Consider the following 21,277-nt stretch of genomic DNA (forward strand, 5'->3'; position numbering starts at 1 on the left):
TTCATTTATGGTCCCCTGGCCACATGCTTTGTTGATATTAGAATCATAGAATCGCTTGTTTGGAAAAGACCTTTGAGATCATCAAGTCCAACCATACCTGCCCACTACTAAACCACATTTCTGAGCACCTGTCTACTCATCTTTTAAACACCTGAAGGGACAGTGACTCAACCACTTCCCTGGGGAGCCTGTTCCAGCACCTGATAATCCTTTCTGTGAAGCAGGGAAGAAGGAGCAGCAGGCGCTGATCTCTTCTCTTTGGTGACCAATGGTAAGACCTGAGAGAACGGCAGGAAGATGTTCCAGGGGAAGTTTAGGTTGGATATTAGGAAAATGTTCTTCACTCAGAGGGTGGCAGAGAACTGGATCAGGCTTCCCAGGGAAGAAGTCATGGTGTCAAGCCTAGTCATATTCAAGAAGCATTTGGACAACGCCTTGAGAAATATGGTGTGAATTTTGCGGTTGTTCTGTGCAGGGACAGAAGCTGATCCTAGTGGGTCCCTTCCAGCTCAGGACACTCTATGATTCTATGATTCTATGACCTGAATATATGAATCTCATGAGGTTCAACAAGGCCAAGTGCAAGGTCCTACACCTGAATCGGAGCAATCTGCAGTTTCAATACACGACGAAGGATGACGTGATTGAGAGCTGCGCTGCAGAGCAGGACTTGGGTGTGCTGATTGATAAGCCCAACATGAGCCAGCAATGCGCGCTCACAGCCCAGAAAGCCAACAATATCCTGGGCTGCATCAAAAGAAGAGTGGCCAGCAGGTCAAGGGAGGTGATTCTGTCCCTCTATTCCTCTCTTGTGAGACCCCAACTGGAGTATTGTGTCTGGTTCTGGAATCTTAAACATAAGAAAGATATGGAGCTGTTTGGATGGGTCCAGAGGATGATCAGAGGGCTGGAGCACCTCCCATATGAGGACAGGCCGAGAGAGTTGGGCTTGCTCAGCCTGGAGAAGTCTGTGTGGAGACTTTATAGCGACCTCCCAGTACCTGAAAGGGCCTACAGGAAAGCTGGGTAAGGACTTTTTATAAAGGCTTGTAGTGATAGGATGAGGGGGAATGGCTTTCAATTGCAGAGGGAAAGATTTATACTAGACATAAGGAGGAAATTCTTCGCGATGAGGGTGGTGAGGCACTGGCTCAGGTTGCCCAGGGGAGTTGTGGCTGCCCCATCCCTGGAGGTGTTCAAGGCCAGGTTGGATGGGGCCATGGCAGGGGGCTTGGAACAGGATGATCTTTAAAGTCCCTTTCAACCCCAACCATTCTGCGATTCCTATGACCCCCCCACCAGCGCTCCCCGCCCAAGAGGCCCCGCCCCTTCCAGCAGACCACGCCCCCTCAAGGCTAAGCCACGCCCCTACCCATCAGGCCCCGCCCAGGGAGGGGGCGTGGGCTCCCGCCGACGCCGCGTCCTCCCCTCCCATTGGCGGCGCGCGGGGCGCGCGTGACCGAGAGGCGCGTGACGTAGGAGGAAGAAGACGCCATTAGGGGCAGCGGGGCCGGCGGCCGACGGGGAGTGTTGTGGTTTCTGGAGTCTTCCCCCTCTTCCTTTCCCCCTCGTTGCCTGTTCCCGCGTCCTCGGCGGCGCCTTCTCCTCCCCCGCGGGGTCCGGGTGGTGGCGGCGGCGGCCGCGGGGCGTTGATGTGAGGCGGCGCTCGGCGGGCGGCGCGGATGGCGGCGGGGCCCGGCGCGGCGGCCGGCGGCCGCAGCTTCTCCTTCAAGGTGGTGCTGCTCGGGGAGGGCTGCGTGGGGAAAACCTCCCTGGTGCTGCGCTACTGCGAGAACAAGTTCAACGACAAGCACATCACCACCCTGCAGGTGCGAGGGTTGGGGGTGTCTGTGTGTGTGTCTGTGTCTGTGTGTGTGTGTGTCCACTGCCCTTCTCTCTTAACATCGCGCACCTTCAGGGCTTGCTGGCCGATGCCATCCTGCCCATGGGTCGCCCTGTGGACCTTACTGGTCCACCTCTTCCATTCTGGGGCTGCTGGTGTCTTGCTCTGTAAACCTGCACCAGGTTTTTGGTGCTGTCCTGGTTACTATAGCCGGAGTGACTTCTGTCCCCCTTTAAATGGTGTCTGTCCCCTACAGAGTTTGCTGGAAGATGATTTTCTGGCTCTTTGAGCTTCAGACTTAAGTTTTCAGTACTTAAAGGCCTTGTTTCTGTTCTGAATACTAACTGCTCATTTTTTCCAGTTACTTATATGAACATCTTCATTTGAAGCTTGGGAGGCGTGATTTGAAAGTGTTGTTATTGTAGTCACTGGTAGTGGACTATGACTAAGTGTTTTGGACTAGCTGTGTTTCTATTGATTATAGTTGTCCTCATGTTCTCAAATCTGAACACTTGAACTGCCTAAATACTCCTGTTTAAAGAGAACAATAAAATGGTTTGAGATTAAGGTTTATGATTTAATAGCAGAAAAGATTCTAAAGGCTCATTTGATTTTCATATTGTTTCCCTGATTTTGTCCTGATTCCCTGTCTGCTAATATATAAAACCCAAGAAAGTGATGTTCCATTTATGAAGTGCGACAGGTTGTCTTCTTGACAGTTATGTTTTTTTCAGTTACCTACTAGTGCTGAATGGCATAGATGCCATGGTTCAAAATGATTATAATGCACATGGCCTTAGAAAACAGGCTTTAAACTTTGTGTTGTGGGTTGTATGTTAAAGTCTTCTGGGATGTCTCTGTTTGCCTAACCTTTCAGTTAGGCCAGCTGCAAGGCATCTTTCTTAGAAGTTATGAGCATGGATCTGGAAGTGTGGTTTTAGCACTGTAATGAATACTACTTTTAATACTTCTTTTTTTTGTAAATAAAGGAAACAAATCCTGCCACCACTTGGGCCACTACTAGTATTTGAACTGCTTTTTAGGTTCTGTGAAGTACAGAATAAAGAGTAGATGTTGCTGTAGATTAGCCTTAGGGTAGTTGTGCACTGTTCTTGTGTGTTTAGGAGAAATTTCTGTGGGCTGGTTATCTGACAAATACTTAATAGTGAAACTTTCCCTTAAAACCAAAGGAACATTAGACAGGCACTAGAAACAATACTGTTTGTTAAATGTTTCAAAACCAGGTACCTTTGCTCCAATTTTGCTATGAAGTGCTGAAAAGAGGGTTTTTTAAACTTTGTTCCCCTGTATTCATACTCTGCTGTGGAATGACTCTATTGGTAGGTGTGGTCTTACTAGGCATGGTATGGTGTTTATGGCAAGCTGATGGTAGCCCTAATTGCTGTAGAGGTAATTGGTATTTCCTACGCTATAGAAATGACTGGTAGCTTGTTGGTGTCAGGGTATTGAGCAGTCAAACATTTGAAGTACATCAAAATGATTATTTAGCTGAAGTCTCATATCGTGTATAGAAAGAGTGAAGCTGAGTAGTTTGCCATATGATGCAGCTTGGTGCTTTTTTGTTAATAACGTTCTTTATATCTCTAGTAAAATTAGAAGCAAAATGTGAGTTGGAACACAGCCTTGAGTCACAAGTGTCATAAAATGGACCTTTAAGGAGCTCTAAAATGTCAACAGGAAAATGTCTCTAGGTACTATGACTTGAGGTGTTTTGGTTTTGACTAGGAGGAAGGGAATGTTTGTACTTATAGAGGAGCAGGAGCATATGCTCACACTTCATGTGGTTTCTGATTGCTACCTGTATCTTTTAAATGACTGCACTGTTTCTCAGCTAATTTGCTTTTCTGTTCTGAGCTTCCTTAGCCACATATGTATCATATTGATTGTAAAATACAATTTTAGAAAGTTTTAGTAAGTTCTTCCGCTAGCAAATTAAAACTTCCCTTAAAATAAGATAAGGAGGAACTAGGAAATCTGATTAAGCAGTGAGGTAACATTTTTGCTAAACATACTGCTTTTTAAGATTGAAGGCTTTATCTGATAAAGCGGTTTTGTTTCTTGGCATCAGTTAAAAGTGTTGTGCCAAATGACTTTTGTTCCAGTAAAACCAAAATTAGATACTTGGCTCCTGATTGAGCAAAGGAGCCACAGTGATGAAATACATGAAAAGATCAGTAGGTACCGAGACTAGAGGCTCTCCATCCACAGTAATTTCTGACTTGGAAAAAGAAAGTACCATGTAATGCTTTATTCCAATATGATTGCAACAAGAAGGGTGGTGAGGCTGTAGACTTCTGGAAGCTTTATTTAGTAATGTTGGCTGGTGCTTCCTGCAGTGTGAGCCCAGTGATGGGGAGGAGTACAGGACGTCTTTACATTGATTGGTGTAAACCTCTTATCTACTGTACATATATGCTTTCCTATCTGAATTCTAACGCTTGAGTATTATTCTAATTTGAAGTTAATCTGTGTACACTCATAGGAGAGTTTCTTCTGTGCTGTAACAGAAGGGAGCTGTTTCTCTCTTCTCCATGCCCCACTTCCGTAACTGCTAGCTAGAGGGAAATGGTGAACTGGAACTTCCTTTGAGGTTAGAAGGCTGATGGGATGTATTGCTGTTATGTTAGCTTCAAGTCATGTACTTTATTTCAGTTTGCAGGCCATCAGTACCTTAAGATGGTTACTGATTTACTTTGTTTTAGATAATTTTTTATGTCAGAAACTGATGAAGGAAAGTGAGGGTTTTTTTGCCAGCAATGGATACACCACCTGTTGTCAGAACTGGTAGGACAGTTAGTTGTTTCCTGTTTGTTGAAATATTGAGGTCAGTGATCTCATCTTGATAAAATAATTGTAAACTGTAAATTGATATCAAGTGAACTGTGCTGGGATTCCTCCAGCAGTAAACCTGTTGTCAAGCTATTAAAAAAAAATAAAATAATTGGGTAGACACATTTGGTTAGTTAATTACTCTAAATGGAGCTTTTGTATACTTATTTCTCAAGTATGTGGAGGGCTGCAGAACATCTGAACTAAGAGAGCTGCTGGTGTGGTGCTAATCATACCATGGAGATCTTGCTTGCTTTGCTGGACTTGCATAACCTGGAAAAGCTGTCTTGGCTGCTTAAGGTAGCAGAAGGGAGAGAATGGAGGGGAAGAGAGTGCAAGGAGATTGAGTGCCATCTGCAGTGTTAGTATGCCTGGCTTGTGTCTGTTGAAGATGAAGCAGTTAAGGGGCAGGTGATGTGCGTGCACCTGCTTTTATCTGCTGACTTTCTAGAGTCTTTTACAGTTGAGCCTTCCTTGTGTTCTAGTTGGGCTCCTTTATGAGCTCCTAACAGGGCTTGATGGCTATGTGGAACTGAGCTCTTAAAAGGAAGAATTACAAGGAAGAAAAGATTTTCCACAGGCACACAAAGACAATGGAATTTGAGGTCTTAAAATTGCATTCTCCTTTTAAGTCTAGTTCTTCTAGTCACCTGATTATTCTTTTGATCTGTAACCTCAGAATGAGTGCATAGTAGTAACCTTGCTCTTCCATGAGACAAATGGAACTTGAAGGAATGTGAGGGGGGGCAGGGTGTGTGTGGGGGTGTGTGTGTGTGTGTTAAAAGGCAGCTATTGGCTTGTTTGCTTTGGTATGTTTGCTGCTGTGGCTGTAAAATGTACTTTACTGATGGTAAATATTTCAAATTTACCCATACCTATTAATTCAAGAATGGAGCCTGCTAACAGTTTTTTTCAAGTCTATGAACACAAGGAAAAAGAAAGCATTTTATCTGTAATAGAGCATGTATGGTTTCTTGCAGCATGTTCACAAAGCCTTCTGCTCATTAGTAGTGATGACTGCTTCAAGTACCTGGTTCCAATCTTGTTATTGGGCAAACTTTTAGACAAACTTGCTTGTAAACAAGATACTAGATATAGGCTATTGTCTCTTGTTTTTTGGCTGGGGGCCTAATGCTTTAGGTAGGCTAAAACTTAGACGTTCATCAAGTTTTAATGCAGAGAGCAAATACAATTGCCTTAGTCTTCTGTGATTTTGTTTTTTTTTTTTCAGGAGACACTGAAAAGTCTTATTGAATGTATGGGTTTCCTGATATTTGGATATACAGGAAAGGAAATATTTTACTCTTAGTGCTGAAACCCAGTGTTATCAAAAGCTGTAGTGACCTGAAGGACTGGTGATACTTGGGGCAAAAGTTGTCTGTGGTGATAAGCCTAATTTGGTATTTGCTCTTGTCAGATAGTAAACCTGTCTGAGCTATTGATTGGCCCCATGTCTAAAGCCTTAATGATACAGCTTTATGGATACTTAGTTCCATGTTTTTTTAAAATATAAATCTGATTTCTGTGAAGAATTCCTCTGTATATTGGTCCAGAAATCTGATCCCCAGGCACTTACGTGAAAGTTGAATTAACTGAGCAGATTTGATTCTGTGTTTTGACAAAAGCAAACAGTGCTCAGAAAAGCAATAGAACATCAAGCACTGTAGTACAGCAGATTAATTAAGTACTGTCAGGTAAGCTTGATTCATTATGTATAACCACTCCTTCTGTTAATACGGCCCAAGTGATGGTGAATTAAAACTTCTGAAGTCACCTCCAAACTTTTGACTTTTAAACTCTGTCGTAGTAGAACAAATTCTGATATGAAGACTGCATGCTGATCAGATAGTCCTTTGGGGCAGCTAGCTGAAAGCCATAAACTTTCTGTGGATTTTTTGATGAAAGAATTGAAGTTTTCTTGATGTTTCAGATTTGCTACTTTGCTGTTAAACTGTGTTGCAAATTGGCTAGCACGTTAAATACCTTTTCTGATGCTGACTTATGCTACCTTACTGTAGACTGAAGGGGTAGGGTGAATGCTTTACAATGGTTGTAATAATTGGTACTTTGCTATTTGCTGTTGGAAAGTTTGAGTGTTTCTTTTCTCTGGTCTATCTTATCTCTATCTGTTCTGTTTATTAGAATTAGTGGAATGCTTTGGGGGAAGGCAAAATTCGCTTCAAAAAAGCTTCTTGAATTGCCTTACCTTAGGCTGCACAGATTGCAGGGCTGACACTAAAGAAGCAGCTGAAGAACAGGAGCTGCACTAGCAGCAGTGTGTTGGATGACTTTAACTGTAATACAGACAGCACTCCAGAGAGGCATTTCTGACAGCCATTTAGGCTGGTGTAAGTTGAACTACCGTGGTCTTCTACATGTGTACCAGTTGCTTGTGTAGTTAAGCAGCAAATTATTTCAAGAAGCTGATCTGGCCTATGACACTTGGCACATGAACGTAACTCTTAGTTGGTTCAGTGCCTGGGCAGCGTTTATGCAGAGAGCTCATGTTGAGCTGCTGCAGTCCAGCCTAATGTAATCTGTAATGAACTCAATACTTGCTTGTATCCAAATGCAGGTTGAGGTGAAACTGAAAGAAAAACTGAACATAATTTAAGGCAAAAGACAGGTTAATCCTTGAAACTGAGTTGTCTGATGTTAACTTGTTACTGCTACTGTTCAGAAAGGTGTAGGGAAGAGGTTCCTAAGGTATTAACTACTACAGACCCTATTTCAGCTTATTAAACTTGTAATAAATTGTAACCCTTTTTAGCCACCTAACTCTATGTTTGATAACAAAGGTGCTGTTTGAAGATGTGGGCCATCTTGAATTACTGAAATTAGACTAACCTTGCAGTGTGCTCTGGTCCTGTAAAATGTTTTCAGAAGGTGAGGTAGTAGAATTTTTAAAGCAGTTTATATGCTTATTCTGAGCCTTTTCTTGTCTTACCACTTGCTTTCCATTTGTGTGTCAGCTGAGAAGCATATCCTGAGCTTTCAGGAATAGGGAGGGTGGGGGGGAGATGATGACATGGGATGGACATACATGGGCAACAAAACCTCCCAAACAAACCAGACTACTGTCTCAAAGTCCACCAAAACAGATGAAGAGAATTGTGGGCTTGCTTCAAAAGAAGGGAGGAGATGCAGACAAGGGAACTTGCAGAAAACTGGTGTTCTGAGACCTTTTGCAAGGAAATCAAATTATTTTGTTTTTTTTCTGGATAGTGAGCTACTTTACCTAATTCCTGCAAATTAAAAATGCTGCTAGGCTAGTTCTTACCCAAACTTCATGTACTATTGTGAAATGCTTAGATTTACCAGTGTTGCGAGTTCAGACTCTTTCCGCACAACCCTCTTGTCCTTCCCAAATCATTCCAAACAACAGCAAAAAGATGTAGTAAATGATTGGCTTAAGCCCAATTTATTTAGAATAGACTGCTGGTAAACTGTAGTGAAATGTCTAACTGACTTAGTATTGACTGAGCCTTCTGGCTTAAAGAGTATTTTGATCTAGAAATCTGTCTTTTATTGTTTCAGACACTTTTATTAGTAAATTAATCTGAAGTCAAATGAGACATTTGTGTGTTAAACTTAATGCTAATCTGTTTTGCTTTCCAGGCATCTTTTCTTACAAAGAAGCTGAATATTGGTGGGAAAAGAGTAAACCTTGCAATATGGGTATGTTCACTTTCCTGCTTTTTCTCCCCTACCTAAATATTTTCCTGAAAAATTACTTAGGTTTACTAGAACTCAAATGTTAGGCACTTTTTAATAAAGTAAAATTTCCAAGTATTTAGAGTTTCTTCAGGTATTGTCTATTTTGTCTTAAATGCTACCAAGTTTATTTTAAATGCAGGATACAGCTGGTCAAGAAAGATTTCATGCACTGGGACCGATCTACTACAGGGATTCTAATGGCGCTATTCTAGTATATGATATAACAGATGAAGACTCTTTTCAAAAGGTACTGGACAGATTTGTACCACTGTGTGATATGTAAAAATGATTGAAAGATTATCTGTGACATGAGTGTGTAAAGTCATATCGAGTCTCCTGTTTACAGCAGTAGCAATATACGTTATTTCTGCAAGTTTAGACCATATAACTGAAGTATACATTTTATCAGTATTCTTTTGAAGGCTGACTTTTACAGTCCATGACAGTTCTAGCAGGGTTATTCAAAGAATATTGGAGAACTAGATGTACAAGTTAACTGTGACAGCCTATAAACGTAAACCAGTACTGTTTTGGTGTTATGCAATACTGATCGCTACTGTATAAACTAAATTACTAAAAGATATTAAGTGACATGACAATAATTTGCTGTAATTTTGACTGCAAACTAAAAATGGCTGAACAAGGGCCATGTGTAGGTATATACTTTATCTATTTTATCTGTAAGTTTCTCTAAACATGTTTATTTGAAGTTTAGAGTAAATGGTTAATGAAGAAAATGGGCCAGTTCAGCAGTGCCTAAGCTAGTAGTATAACAGATAAAAATAAACTTAGCTTTGTTCTTTTTGCAGGTAAAAAACTGGGTTAAGGAATTAAGAAAAATGTTGGGAAACGAAATCTGTTTATGTATAGTAGGTAAGCCTTAATATGTAATTCTAATAACTGCATCAGAAATGTTTCTTTTGATTAATAGCATCTTCCTAGTGCTGCTTTGGCAGCTTCTACATGTGAAGGGGTAAAGCTTATGTTAATCTGATGTTTAAAATTCAATTGGAGCTAGAAGTTTCAGTAGCTGACATTAAGGAAAACAAGTTAGTTGAATGCAAGTTGTTTAATGCTATGTCATGTCAGAAGCGTGTGGTACATACACCTGCAGAGTGTAGTTGAAGAAAGAGATACAAACCTCAAATGTGTATCTACCTTCTTCCAAGTACTCGGAGGTCTTTTGTTATTCTGTAGCATAGACTGGATGCTTGTCTGTTTTCATTATGAGTGCTTGGGAGTTGGAAAGAATCTTTAGAGCTTGGATAATTCAGTGCAAACAGAATGCAACAGAAATATCGTGCTTAGGTTTAAAGTTGGGTCTAGTGATTAAAACACTTTCAGGAAGATAGATACATGCATATTCTACAAAAACTGCTTCTGCAGCACAGATAAGCTGCTAATAAATCAAAAGAAAAGCAGAAGGCTGAATCAGTGGCTTATAAGGAGGTATTTGACTGTCCTGATCTCTACAGAAGCAGAACTTCATCTTCATTGCCGGTAAATGCTTGAGTGAAAGGGAATTCTTAAGTCAGTGTTGTGCTGCGAATTGAGACCTGTGTAAAAGTCAGTCTATACTTGTATGGCTTGTAAGAAAATGATGGGGTACAATGATTGCATGACTGCTTTCTTTTGTGTAATTTTAGAGTACAAGGACTTAAACGATTAACCTATTTCCAACAGGTAACAAAATAGACTTGGAAAAAGAAAGACATGTTTCAGTGCAAGAAGCAGAAACGTAAGTCACACCAGTTATTAATAGAAGGAGTCACTGCAAAATTATGCTTGAGTACTGGACTTGTGATGCTGTTAACAACTGGCAGGAATAAACCAGCAGTGCCTAGCTGGCTGCTATGTTAAGTGTTCTGTTAGTATCTGAGTCCTGGAATGTCCGTAGTGACCCAAGTGTAACTTGCGAGTTGTACATGATTGAAATCAACATTTGCAGTGTAAATGCATTTGTATATGTGAAATTTTCTTTATTTCATTTAATGTTTTTCATCAGTTTTAACCACATCGTTCTGTTTTTACATTAAATCAGCATGTGTGGATTAACTCTGAACTCAGAATAAAGCCTTTTGTGATCATCTTTTTGCTTCATGTGAAGTGGCTTAGGAAGATTGAGTCCTTTGGTACAATGAAGTTCTGTTTCTGCATTCCTCCAGGTATGCTGAATCTGTTGGAGCGAAACATTATCATACTTCAGCTAAACAGAACAAAGGAATTGAAGAACTGTTTCTTGACCTTTGTAAAAGTAGGTATTTAATTTGTTGAAGAGCTTATTCACAAAATGCTCAAAGCTTCACAATGTTTAAAACTGTGGAGAAAAGCCTTGTGAATCGTCTTCGTACAAGTCTACTTCAGGCCACTTCTGTACTGTAACCGCTGTAGAAGCTTGATGTATGGGTGCTTATGATATTGCAAATTCATGCTGTGCTTCAAAAATGTCTTTGTTCGTTGGAGCACCCACTGCTCTTTGACTTGGTATGCGTAAACAGTGATCTCAAATCAGACTGTGTGACTAGTGTCAATATTGCCCACTTCAAACCCTCTATTTTAACCTCTTTTAAAAGCTTTCTTAAATTATGTCAATTGCAAATCATAAACTTGAAGTTGTAATGATGCAACCTGTATAAAGCAGCCTAAGCAAATGGTAAATATCACAAAAGGTAGGATAAAAATGTAACACAGAGGAGTTGTCCAATCATTGTGTTTTTGTATAAGAATTAAAGCAAAACCTTACCTGCATATTTGAAGAGTAGGTTGGAGGGGTTTTTGGTGTGTGGGGTGGTATGTGTAGCGTGTGGAGTTTCTTGGTTTTTTTTTTAACACAATGTAATGTGGGCAAATCAAGCTTTTGAAGTCACTGACTATAGAACATTCAAGGTCTCCCATAGTAAACAGGAGCTACTGGATATTTACTGCTTTAGGAAGAAGATTTAAGTATGTTCTTGCACCTATGGCATGTGTTACCTGAGTACTTACCTGCGCATAATGTATAGGAGAACCAGTCTTGCTGAACTTGGTCTCTGTGCATATAACTCATATAGATTATGGTCTCAAAGTTTTGTGTAAAAATGTACTGGAATGTCATCTAATAGCTTTCTTCCTTTACAGGAATGATAGAAACTGCTCAAGTGGATGAAAGAGCAAGAGGCAATGGTTCCAGTCAGTCAGGAACAGCAAGGCGAGGTGTACAGATCATTGATGATGAGCCACAAGTACAGAGCAGTGGAGGGTGCTGTTCTTCTGGATAATGAAAAAACTGTGCATCACTGCCCTCTCAGTATGAAGACTGCCATATTCCAAGTCACACATTCTTTACCAATGGAGTAATAGAATTAACAGTATTTAAAAATAATCACATGTAACACTGCAGAGACCTTAAGTGCTAAACTAGTGGCATCTGTGACCAGAGAATTGGCATTTTCTACAGTGGTTAACAAAGCAATTACCAATGGCCTTTTTACATATTTTTCTTTAATGAGGAACAATATGCATGTAGAAAAGACCTACTTAAAGGCTTCATTTATATTCTTTTAAATCAGATCTTTATTTAATAACTTATATACATTGTTGTTGGAATGGTATACATTTTTGCAGCTCATTGTATTTTGTCGTAGATTGAATTGTATCACTTAAAATGCAAATTGATTTTTTTTTTTTTTAAGTTAGCAGATATCTGAAGTAATATTTTTGCAGGGCCTCCAGAAGCCTGTAACTGTCAACTACTTTGATATATTCTGTTCATCCTGTATGCCAAGCTGGTAAAGTACATTGTAAATTACATATTAAATATTTTATCTGCTTTTACAATTGCAGGTGCAGAAATATGTACATCAGTCTTGTCAGTGATTGTGAAGTGAATAAGTCAGTGAAAGATGCAAGCTTTTCATGTGTACTGTTGCTGTTCTCAGGTAGGCGAAATAGAATGAGCTTTTTCGGTACATTCATAGCTACAGGATTTTTTTAAAGCCTTTTCTGGCAAGCAGCAGTATTTAGAATATTCCCTTAGTGGGAAGAGGATGTTTTCCTAGACTGCCGTTTAACATTGAGGTGTTTGACTCCCAGCTAAAACAGTTGGTGCATGCATATATCTTGCCTCTGCAGTTAATTCGGCATCTCAGAATATGCCTGGACAGCCAAAATAACTTTAACCCTCATCTGGTAGCCGGTAAATCAGATACATGGGAAGCTCTTAAGCTGCAGTAATATTTGTGTCCCAAGACAGCGTTACAAACTGTTAATGAGCATTTCCCCCCTGCCATGTTGGAGGGCTTGAGTGGACAGAAGATTTGGCGTTAACTAGAGTTGCTTCTGATTTGGAGTGGATAAATGGAAGTTATGAAACTTGCCAGATGTAATTGTAACTTTGTGGATACTAGACAGAACTGAACTTACTCCTGACTTGCTCTTTCTCTTGTAAAGCATTTTGAAGCCCACTTAAGTTTTTGGATGAGGGTTTTCAGAAAAAGTGTATAAAATACTATCACAAAGGAACACAGATGGTGGTAGCAGAATCTTCAAAATGTTTTGTGCTCTGACTTTTTTACTGAAGTTGTCATGCTTGGAAAACCAGTAAAGGTGATGTCTATGACAATATAATATTCCTTGGCCTTCCTTTTTCTGAAGTGTAGAATTAGTGTTGCATATAAAAGCATTGAATGGGGTGGGTATGTTCAGATGCACCAAAGGAGTAGTAGTAACTTATCAGTCTGTGTAAGACAAGTGTGTTGTCTTGGATCTCTTTTTTTTTTTTCTCTGAAATAATAGATGGCTTTGATACAGATGGGTCCTTGTGCATTTTTTTCCCCAGACTTTCTGCTTGAAGTGTTGTGTAGATACTTAATTTAACATTGCTGTGCTCTCCTGACACGATTGTATACATGATGAACAAGGGTCATCTGTTGATGCTAGTGAAGATAGTTTCTTAACTGCACAGGCCTTTGGTGTGAATATAAAATTAATGATAAAGTGTGTATGTGTAGCAACACTAAGTTAACGTTCTCATGCTACGTGTAACTTAACAGTGAACCTTGCCAAAATTAAAAACCATGTCAGTTTAGGTTTAAATCAAACCAAAGGTAAACGTGGTTACCTTCAAATCCATACAGTCAGTCTTGGAAGCAATACAGTATTGACAAGTTGGCAAGACTTTTTGTTCAAGACTGGAATCCCTACATAGTAGCAATTCCAGATTGTTATTCAAACTTCTTTTTTTGCAGAGATCGAAAACAACCCAGCCACAACTAAACTTAGAGTCACAAGGGCTTACCTACACCAGCACATCTGGTTTCCCCAGAGCAGAGCTTGCTGTACTTTTTTGGAGTGAACAGATGCAATTCTGGTCTGGAAATTAATACTAGGTGTTTACCTGAGAGTGTGTTATGTTTGACTACTTTGAAGTAGAAGCAGTGTGTAGAATATATCTTTCTGCCTGCAACTACAGAGTTTTTCTTCACTGCTTTCTGTGATAGGGGCTTGCTGTGTGACTTCGGTCAATTACGAAACTAACATCTGTGTTGATACTAATTCTTACAAAGCTAAAACTGTTACTACTGAAATCTTAGATGGGAGTAAGGAAGCTTTCACTCTTGTATGATGAAAGAGGTTCTGGTTGCTATTAGCAAAATATTTTTTTAAAGTAAATTCTTGGATGTTTCTTTTCTTACTTAAGCTACAGCATGATAAATACTCTCTGGAACCTTCCTGCCTAAGCTGCAGTTTGGTTGGACATATATTTATCAACTTTAAAACCTATGTTTAGTAGGGTATCATTATGTTACCTTACAAAAGAAGTCAGGCAAGTTGGTTTTCAAGCATTATGGGTTCTGTAGGCTGATTAACATAAGACCTCAGATACTCATTGTTAGCAGACAAAATGCAGGAAGAAAGCATCTTTGTTAAAGATATGTAGAGTGGTTTTTGCATCAAATATAAAGGAAAGCACAGGCAGCTTTGTCTTTATTTGAGAAGGATATTACTTAAGTTACCTGCTGTTAAGACTGTGGCTTTGTTTTCAGTTGTCTTGCACTTTATGGAATTTATCTTGATTTGACTGGTTTGTATGTCTTAAGGAAAGCTTTCTTTTGTTTTTAGGAACTAAAGTTAGCAACAAGTAAGCTATTTTTCATTCCTCTGAGGAGAGTGCAAGAGTACAACTATGTCTGTATTTAGAAAGTACCTCTGTTGTGGAATAGGTAGAGCCAGACACCTGCTACAGCATGTAAGCCAATGTTGAGCACACTTCTTCAGAGTGAATCTTGACAAATAGTACATATAACCGTAATAAAGGTCTAAGTTACTACAAATGCCTTTCTGAAATAACTTTTAAGTTGATCACAGTCTTGATGCTGCTGCTGTGAAAACTTGAACTACCCATGAAACTTTATCACTTGCTGAAATGAAATCTAGCAAGCCAGAAGTCCAAACACTTCAATGCACCAGTATGCATATATTGGGAGTTATTTATGGACGTGGTCCTATTGCACTTAGAAGTTAAAAGATCAGATAGAATGTCTTTGTCTGAATCAGTTTAATAAATTCAGATGTGTAGTACTTGGAGGTGAGTGTAACTTGCTGTTAAGATTGGGCATGACTACTTTATCTGGTTTGCAGTGATACAGGATATGGTCCCAAGATCCAATGTCCATATGAACTGTATCAGCTGTATTGAAGCAGTGAAACAATTAAGTGTTGCCTTGATTATATGCTCTAATGTTTACACATACTGGACAGACCTTCTTGCTTACTATCACATAGAAAAGTATCCCTTAGCCCTTGTTTTCTTGCCACTTCAACTGTTCTAGGCGTTCAACCTACAGTTCTTGAAGAACCTAGTAATTCAATCTCTACTTCAGATTCGAAGCCAAATGAGCAAAGCTTTACAGAAAGATATGAGGTTATGGGTAGTGGTTGGAGCTCAAATGGAGTTCTCTAGAAGTGTTGGATGCTGTCAGAATAAGTAGTTTAAAGAAGGTAAGAGGAATGGCCGTCAAATTTGAGGACAGGTGGAGGTCAGGAGTCTCAACTAGCTGAAAGCACTTAAATGGAATGAAAGATAAAGTATGGGAATAAGTTGGAGCCAGCCACCTTTGTGGAGAAAGAAAAAAGCAATTAGGAAAAACGTAAGGTGCTGATAGTGGGCTGTGGAGTGAGGTGTGGGGTTAACCATTTATTGGTGGAGTTGCTGCCATGTCTTCTCAGCAATGGTAGCTGCCTAATTCAAGACTTTTCTGAGATGACTTCCTAAGTTGGTTTTCCTTCCTTGAAATAGAAATTTTGCTTCACTAGAGATAATTGACTTTCAGCAGGCTTTCAGACACAATACTAACGTACTTAACTAACGTACTAGGCTGCTGATTTACAAGCTATTTACAGTTGACTGACTTGGTTAATCTTAGTTTGCATTAAAGTTTAGGATTTTTTTCCTGTCAGGAGATACATCTTTCAGTGAAGATTACTTTTACTGTGGTTGTGGTAAGGAGTTGCACATGAAGAGAGATCCTTGGCCCTAGTTGATGCACAAGCTCAATTAAGACAGCCCCAAAACTAGGTGTCGTGCTGAGCATTGTTGTCATGCTACTCCCTGAGGGGTTTCTACTCAGCATCAGGATTTTTTTCTCTGTTTAGGACCAACCCAACAATAATGTATACTCTTCCTTGTTGCTTTTTTTGAGCTGCTTTGAGCAGAATGAGACAGAAAAGCTGTTTTGAGAGTTGTGGAGAATCTGGGATATTTGTTGTCTTGACTTGGCTTCAAAAGTGAGAATCTCAAACTATCACCATTTTGACAAAGTTGTTGTTCTGCATATACCACATATTTTTGACTTGGAAACAAGTTTTACTGGAATGTGATTAAAATTATAAACTACTTCCAAACCAAATTTATTTCAAGCTGATCTCTTTTCTTAATATTTATTCCCTCTTCTTGCTTGTTGGCTGCACTGATCCATCCTGTTAATGAGCTACTACTGGGAACTTCCAGTGCTGGAGGTCCACCTGTATGAGAAACAAACATGTTCCCCATTTGCTTCTCTTGCTGTTCTAGGCAGTGATCAGTCCCACAGCAGTAATACCCAGTTCCTCTCAGTTTGAGAACATTGTTTCTTCACAAGATGAGCTGTTCTTATTTCTTGATGTCATTTTGTTTTTAGTAGGTGTAGTCTCACAGATCTCTTGCAAGGGTTTTACTACTTCATTGTAGGTCATCTAGAAGCAATGGCATTTGCAAGTGTTTCAGGCGTTTTCAAGGATGATGAGTAGCAGTATTGAAGAAATCTTCCTCAGTAATTGGTCATATCTTGTCTCCAAACCAGTGAAGAAGAGATTATTGGAAGTCTAACTGTGAGTACTGGCTATCTCTGGTACCTGACTCCTAGTTCTTGGTTATTGGAAGTGACTTAAAAGAAAGCAAAATTGAGAACATTGGAGAGAGCAAGGACTACTTTCTCATCTCTTGCCAAGTATTTGATATCCTGTGACAGATCCAAACTTATGTAATGCATCTCTCTTTGAACTGTTGAAATTTGAAGAAAGGTCTACAATTGAAGAATTAACCAATACACTATTCAGAAAGGCAAACAATTTGGGACTTGCAAGTGGAAAAGAACTAGCAATTTCTCTTTTTCAGAACATGAAACTTCAACTGCCTAATCAGGCTTTTCTTAGTGGAAAGAGAAGAGGAAAGCATTTGATACCTAAGTCTTTAAGTGCTGTCAGTGCTATTTGATCATACTGGCATTATAATGATTGCCTTACTGGATTTTTCTCATCAGATAAGCTCGCTATGGCTCAATAAAATAGAATACTTTTCTTTGAACCCAGAGAAAAAGTTAGCAGGGCAAAAGCCAACACTGAAAAGGACACAGCTTTTTTAGTATGAGGTAACTTGACATTGCCAAATGCTGCAGGAATACTCTATTTGGCATTTGTGGATGAAGTTTTGAAAAAAACATATTAAAAAATAGCGTCTCGAAAAAGCTTCACAAACCTTAACTTGCTCAGTGCATTGCTGCAGCTGGAGTTCTCAAGTTCTCTAATACATCTTGGAGTATTTTATGTACCAGTACATTTACATGAACATAGTTCTGTGATGAATTAATTCCAAGCCATCAATCTATTAAGGAAACAAATGTCTTTAGCATGACTGCTATTCTAGCGATGCTTAATATTAAAAGTGAATATGCATGTAAGTGGAAATGAACCAATAGAAAGAAGGAAAAATGTATACTGAAAAATAAAGACAAGAAAACAGCTGGTAATTATTGTTACCGTCATCTGAAAATTATTCTCTTAGACTTTAAGTCAAAGAATTTGAAACTTGATGAACAGTCTGTAATATAGTGGCTCTGACATTATTGGAGGCTGGGGGCTGAGGCCTGGCTTACAAAGATTTAGGAACCACTGAGACTGCAGGTGCTTTGTTACAATAAGAAATTTCTTTACCCACTTGAGTATGATGTGATGAAAGATGGCTTTAAGATGCCAAACTAGGCTCAGTGAGCTTGTTCTGTGTTATGCTAGCATGTACCCTGGAGACAGCAGTGTGAGCAGGAATACATAAAAATGCAGCTTTGATTCTTAAAATCTGTGTTCAGCAGCCCAGAACACTTTGTAAGAAGCAGGTGCTATTAAACTACATTTGCCTGCTTAATAACAGCCCCAGGCACACTACCTGTATGCTAAGGTTACAGCAAAACCAAGTCAGATGTGGAATCAAGGCTCAAGGCTGGGAATTTTCCACTAATTATGTGTTTGTATCTTACTGATACCCTACCTCTACAATTAGTTTGTGCACACTTCCCTGGTGAAAATTGCTCTTCAGCTAATGCTGAACTGGACTAATGACTTGAACTGGATGGACGTTTTGAGTGAAAACAGCAAGCAACAGCAGAAGCAGGGTGAGGTAAGGGCAGTTTGTACAGTTCCTGCTTTTTAGTCCTTTCACTTGCACTTCTAAAAAGTCAGTAGTGTATCCTGCAATCTTTGTCAGGAAATGTTTCCTATTTGGTGGGAATTTTTTTTATCAAGAAACAAAAATATTAAGTGCTTTTGGTAGTTCCTTCACAGATTTAGTATCCCAAATTCTGTCAGCATCTCGTTAAAAGGGACTTTATTAAATGGTGAAGAGCAAGTGTGCTGCCTGTAGTTACAGCCAGCAATTTGAGTCCTGTGGTGAGTGTTTCAAGTAGCACAAGGCAGGAGAGTATCTAATGCACCTCTGATTGCCAGCCTACTTTCCCTCTGTTTTGTGACATAAAGTAATTGTAAAACAGTCATCAACCTTAAGATGTGCCTATACTGGTTAAAGAAATTGGTTTGAGGTTTAAAATTACAGTAAATTGTGGTTCAATTGGAGCCTTCAAGGATTCTTGACTATCCTTTCAGTGTGTGAATACAACAGTCGTTAGCACTATGGGACACTGATTCTTTTCCATGGATTTTGGGTTTTCAGCTTGGGAAATAGTGCAGTCTCTGAAGTGACTTAGGAAGCAAGCTAAGAGAAACAAGTATTGTTTTAGTAGCACAGGCCCATCCTTTGCATTTCTTTTTGAATAGCTGGGATGAAATGCTGCGTTCACTACCCTAACCCTAAAAAAACCATTTGTTCTGCTAGTTTCCTGCTCTTTCCAGGAAGTTTGCCTGTTGGTGGTTTTGTAATGCGGATGTACGAGCAATGGGGTTACTACTATTTGTCTTTGCTTTCTGCCTTCCTAGCTCCACCAATGCTAGTCTGTGCCAATTGGCAAACAACAGATCAGTTTCTGTTTAATCATCACTGTCGGATATCTTCCAGCCAGCCTCTGTGGAGGCTGATGCAATCATGAGTCTCTCCTTGCATGACAAACGCAGAACATTTCATGTTTTATCTGCTCCTCCTCTTTTATATTTTAAAAAAATTTCTTGTCCCCACTGAGAGATAAAAACTATTGTAAACTTGTGATCAGTTGTACAAACTAATGTTTTCATATGGCAAATCTTGTATGTTTTGGGTTGTTTGATATTCCAGAATTCTATTAATACTTGATATGCTTAGATAAAAAAATATCAGGTTCAGAAACAAGAACTCAGCTCTGGTTATGGGTATGCAAAATGTGACAGTGCAAATAACTTGAAGAAAGTTCATCATCCAATGTACTGCTTGTGTCTTGTTACATCTCTATGCCTTCACACTCTAAATACAAATAAATGCTGGTGGGGAAAGGGACTTCCTTCCTTGTAGTTTCAGTTTGTGTACCTAATTTCTTTGTCCCTGTCCTTGCCTAACCTTGTGGCAGAAGGCAACCAAGGGTGGAATACTACTGTACCTGCATGCTCTGTGTGTGTGAATTAAGGGGTTTTTGTTCTTAAAGGAACGGGTTAGAAATGCCACTGTATCTTCATTTCTCAGTTTCTATGTAGAGGTAGAAAAATTAGTAAAGACGCTATTTTGTCCGAGAAACGGTTTTTACTGGGAAGTAAATTATGCCAGGGTGCATAAGGAGTTCTGGCCTTGAAAATAGTACAGTGCAGCTTTCATCCAGGTGACTGTCCTCTTCTGCCCTTTAAATCATATTTACATTCTGCATGCCTAGTCTGGCTGTGCTGTTCACCGCACTGTGTCTAGGTATTAGTCTGAGAAACCTCAGTGGTATGGGACATAGTTATATAAAAGGACATGCTAATGATTAAATGGCAAGACTGACTGTAGGTCAGTACCCCAGGCTGACTTGGTTGCCTTGAAAGGATGTAGCCAGTGCCTGTCCTCCCTCCAGCCTTCCTAGTAGTGGAGTGGGATGGGGGAATTATTATTTTTTTTTTCACTTTTTCATCTTGTATCTGAAAAACAATAACACACAACAGCTAAATCCTGGGATAGCTCCTTTGTCTACAGTATCAATCATGCTGAGGACTGGTACCTCTTAGAATATGAAGAATTTGAGAGAAGCCTGATCTACAGCTTCCTCCTCAGTGTCCTGCTGCACCTAGAGTCCAGGGCAGCTCCCCACTTACCATCTGGTTGTGATCTATGACAAACTGAAGTAGCCTGGAAAAATTGTGGGTTGAGTTTGTCAAATTCCATTTGGTTGGAATATATCAAATCCTTTTGAGCAGAAGGTCAAAGAGGAAGATATTTTTGCGATTTGTTTTTCAGCTGTGGGCTTTTTTTTTTTTTGTACAAACTAAGACTATGATGGAAGGACTTGACAGAATCCATGCTTGTTTTCATTGTTTTCATTTGGTTGAGCATGGGAGCAGCTGATGCTTCTGAATACAGGCATGGATCTTGGTGGTCTGCTGCAACAGCAGTGTGAACAGCAACAATGGAAGCTGCTGTTGCTCTTGTTATAGTAATAATAGCTCCACTTACGGCTGTGACAGCAACAGAAAAGCCAGGAACATATTCTAGCTGCACACTTACTGCCAGCTGGGGTGCTGTGACTATCTTTATGTGGCAGAAGACTCCTTATTAGAGCAGATGGCTCAGAAAAGAGTGGGCCACCAAGGTGTAGAAGCCCTGCTTGACAGATTCTGTTGTGGAGTGATTTAGTAGGATCAGCTTCTGACTCTTAACTTGGTTGCTTTAAGTAACTTAATTTTTCTGGAAACTGACTGCATGTTTTTGAGACAGTGTTCGTCTCTATAGTGATAACAGGTCAATGGTACACAGAAAGGCCAGTGCTTGTACTTAACTAAGGCCGTCCTCAAGCTGGTGGAAAAGGAGCTGTACTCATGAGGAAGGGTGAATAGGACAGGTGACCCTAAACTAACCAACGGAGTATTCCATCCCATATGCATCGTACTTAGTATATATTGAGAGATCACAAGGGTCCTGTGCTCTTCTGGGTGGCTGACATCCAATGAGGACCTTGTTTGTCTGCTTGC

General features: G+C 39.8%; 1 protein-coding gene across 1 annotated transcript; it reads left to right on the top strand.

The window, feature by feature from the left end:
• Window positions 1-1,487: 1,487 nt before the first annotated feature.
• RAB21 (RAB21, member RAS oncogene family) lies at window positions 1,488-13,195 on the top strand. Its single transcript, XM_069857568.1, has 7 exons — window positions 1,488-1,829; window positions 8,312-8,371; window positions 8,550-8,657; window positions 9,220-9,283; window positions 10,094-10,148; window positions 10,576-10,664; window positions 11,528-13,195. The coding sequence occupies exons 1-7, from the start codon at window positions 1,683-1,685 to the stop codon at window positions 11,665-11,667; spliced, it is 663 nt and encodes a 220-aa protein (XP_069713669.1). The 5' UTR covers window positions 1,488-1,682; the 3' UTR covers window positions 11,668-13,195.
• Window positions 13,196-21,277: the final 8,082 nt, after the last annotated feature.

The sequence above is a fragment of the Phaenicophaeus curvirostris genome, chromosome 1 (assembly GCF_032191515.1).
Source record: "Phaenicophaeus curvirostris isolate KB17595 chromosome 1, BPBGC_Pcur_1.0, whole genome shotgun sequence".
Classification (NCBI taxonomy): Eukaryota; Metazoa; Chordata; class Aves; order Cuculiformes; family Cuculidae; genus Phaenicophaeus; species Phaenicophaeus curvirostris.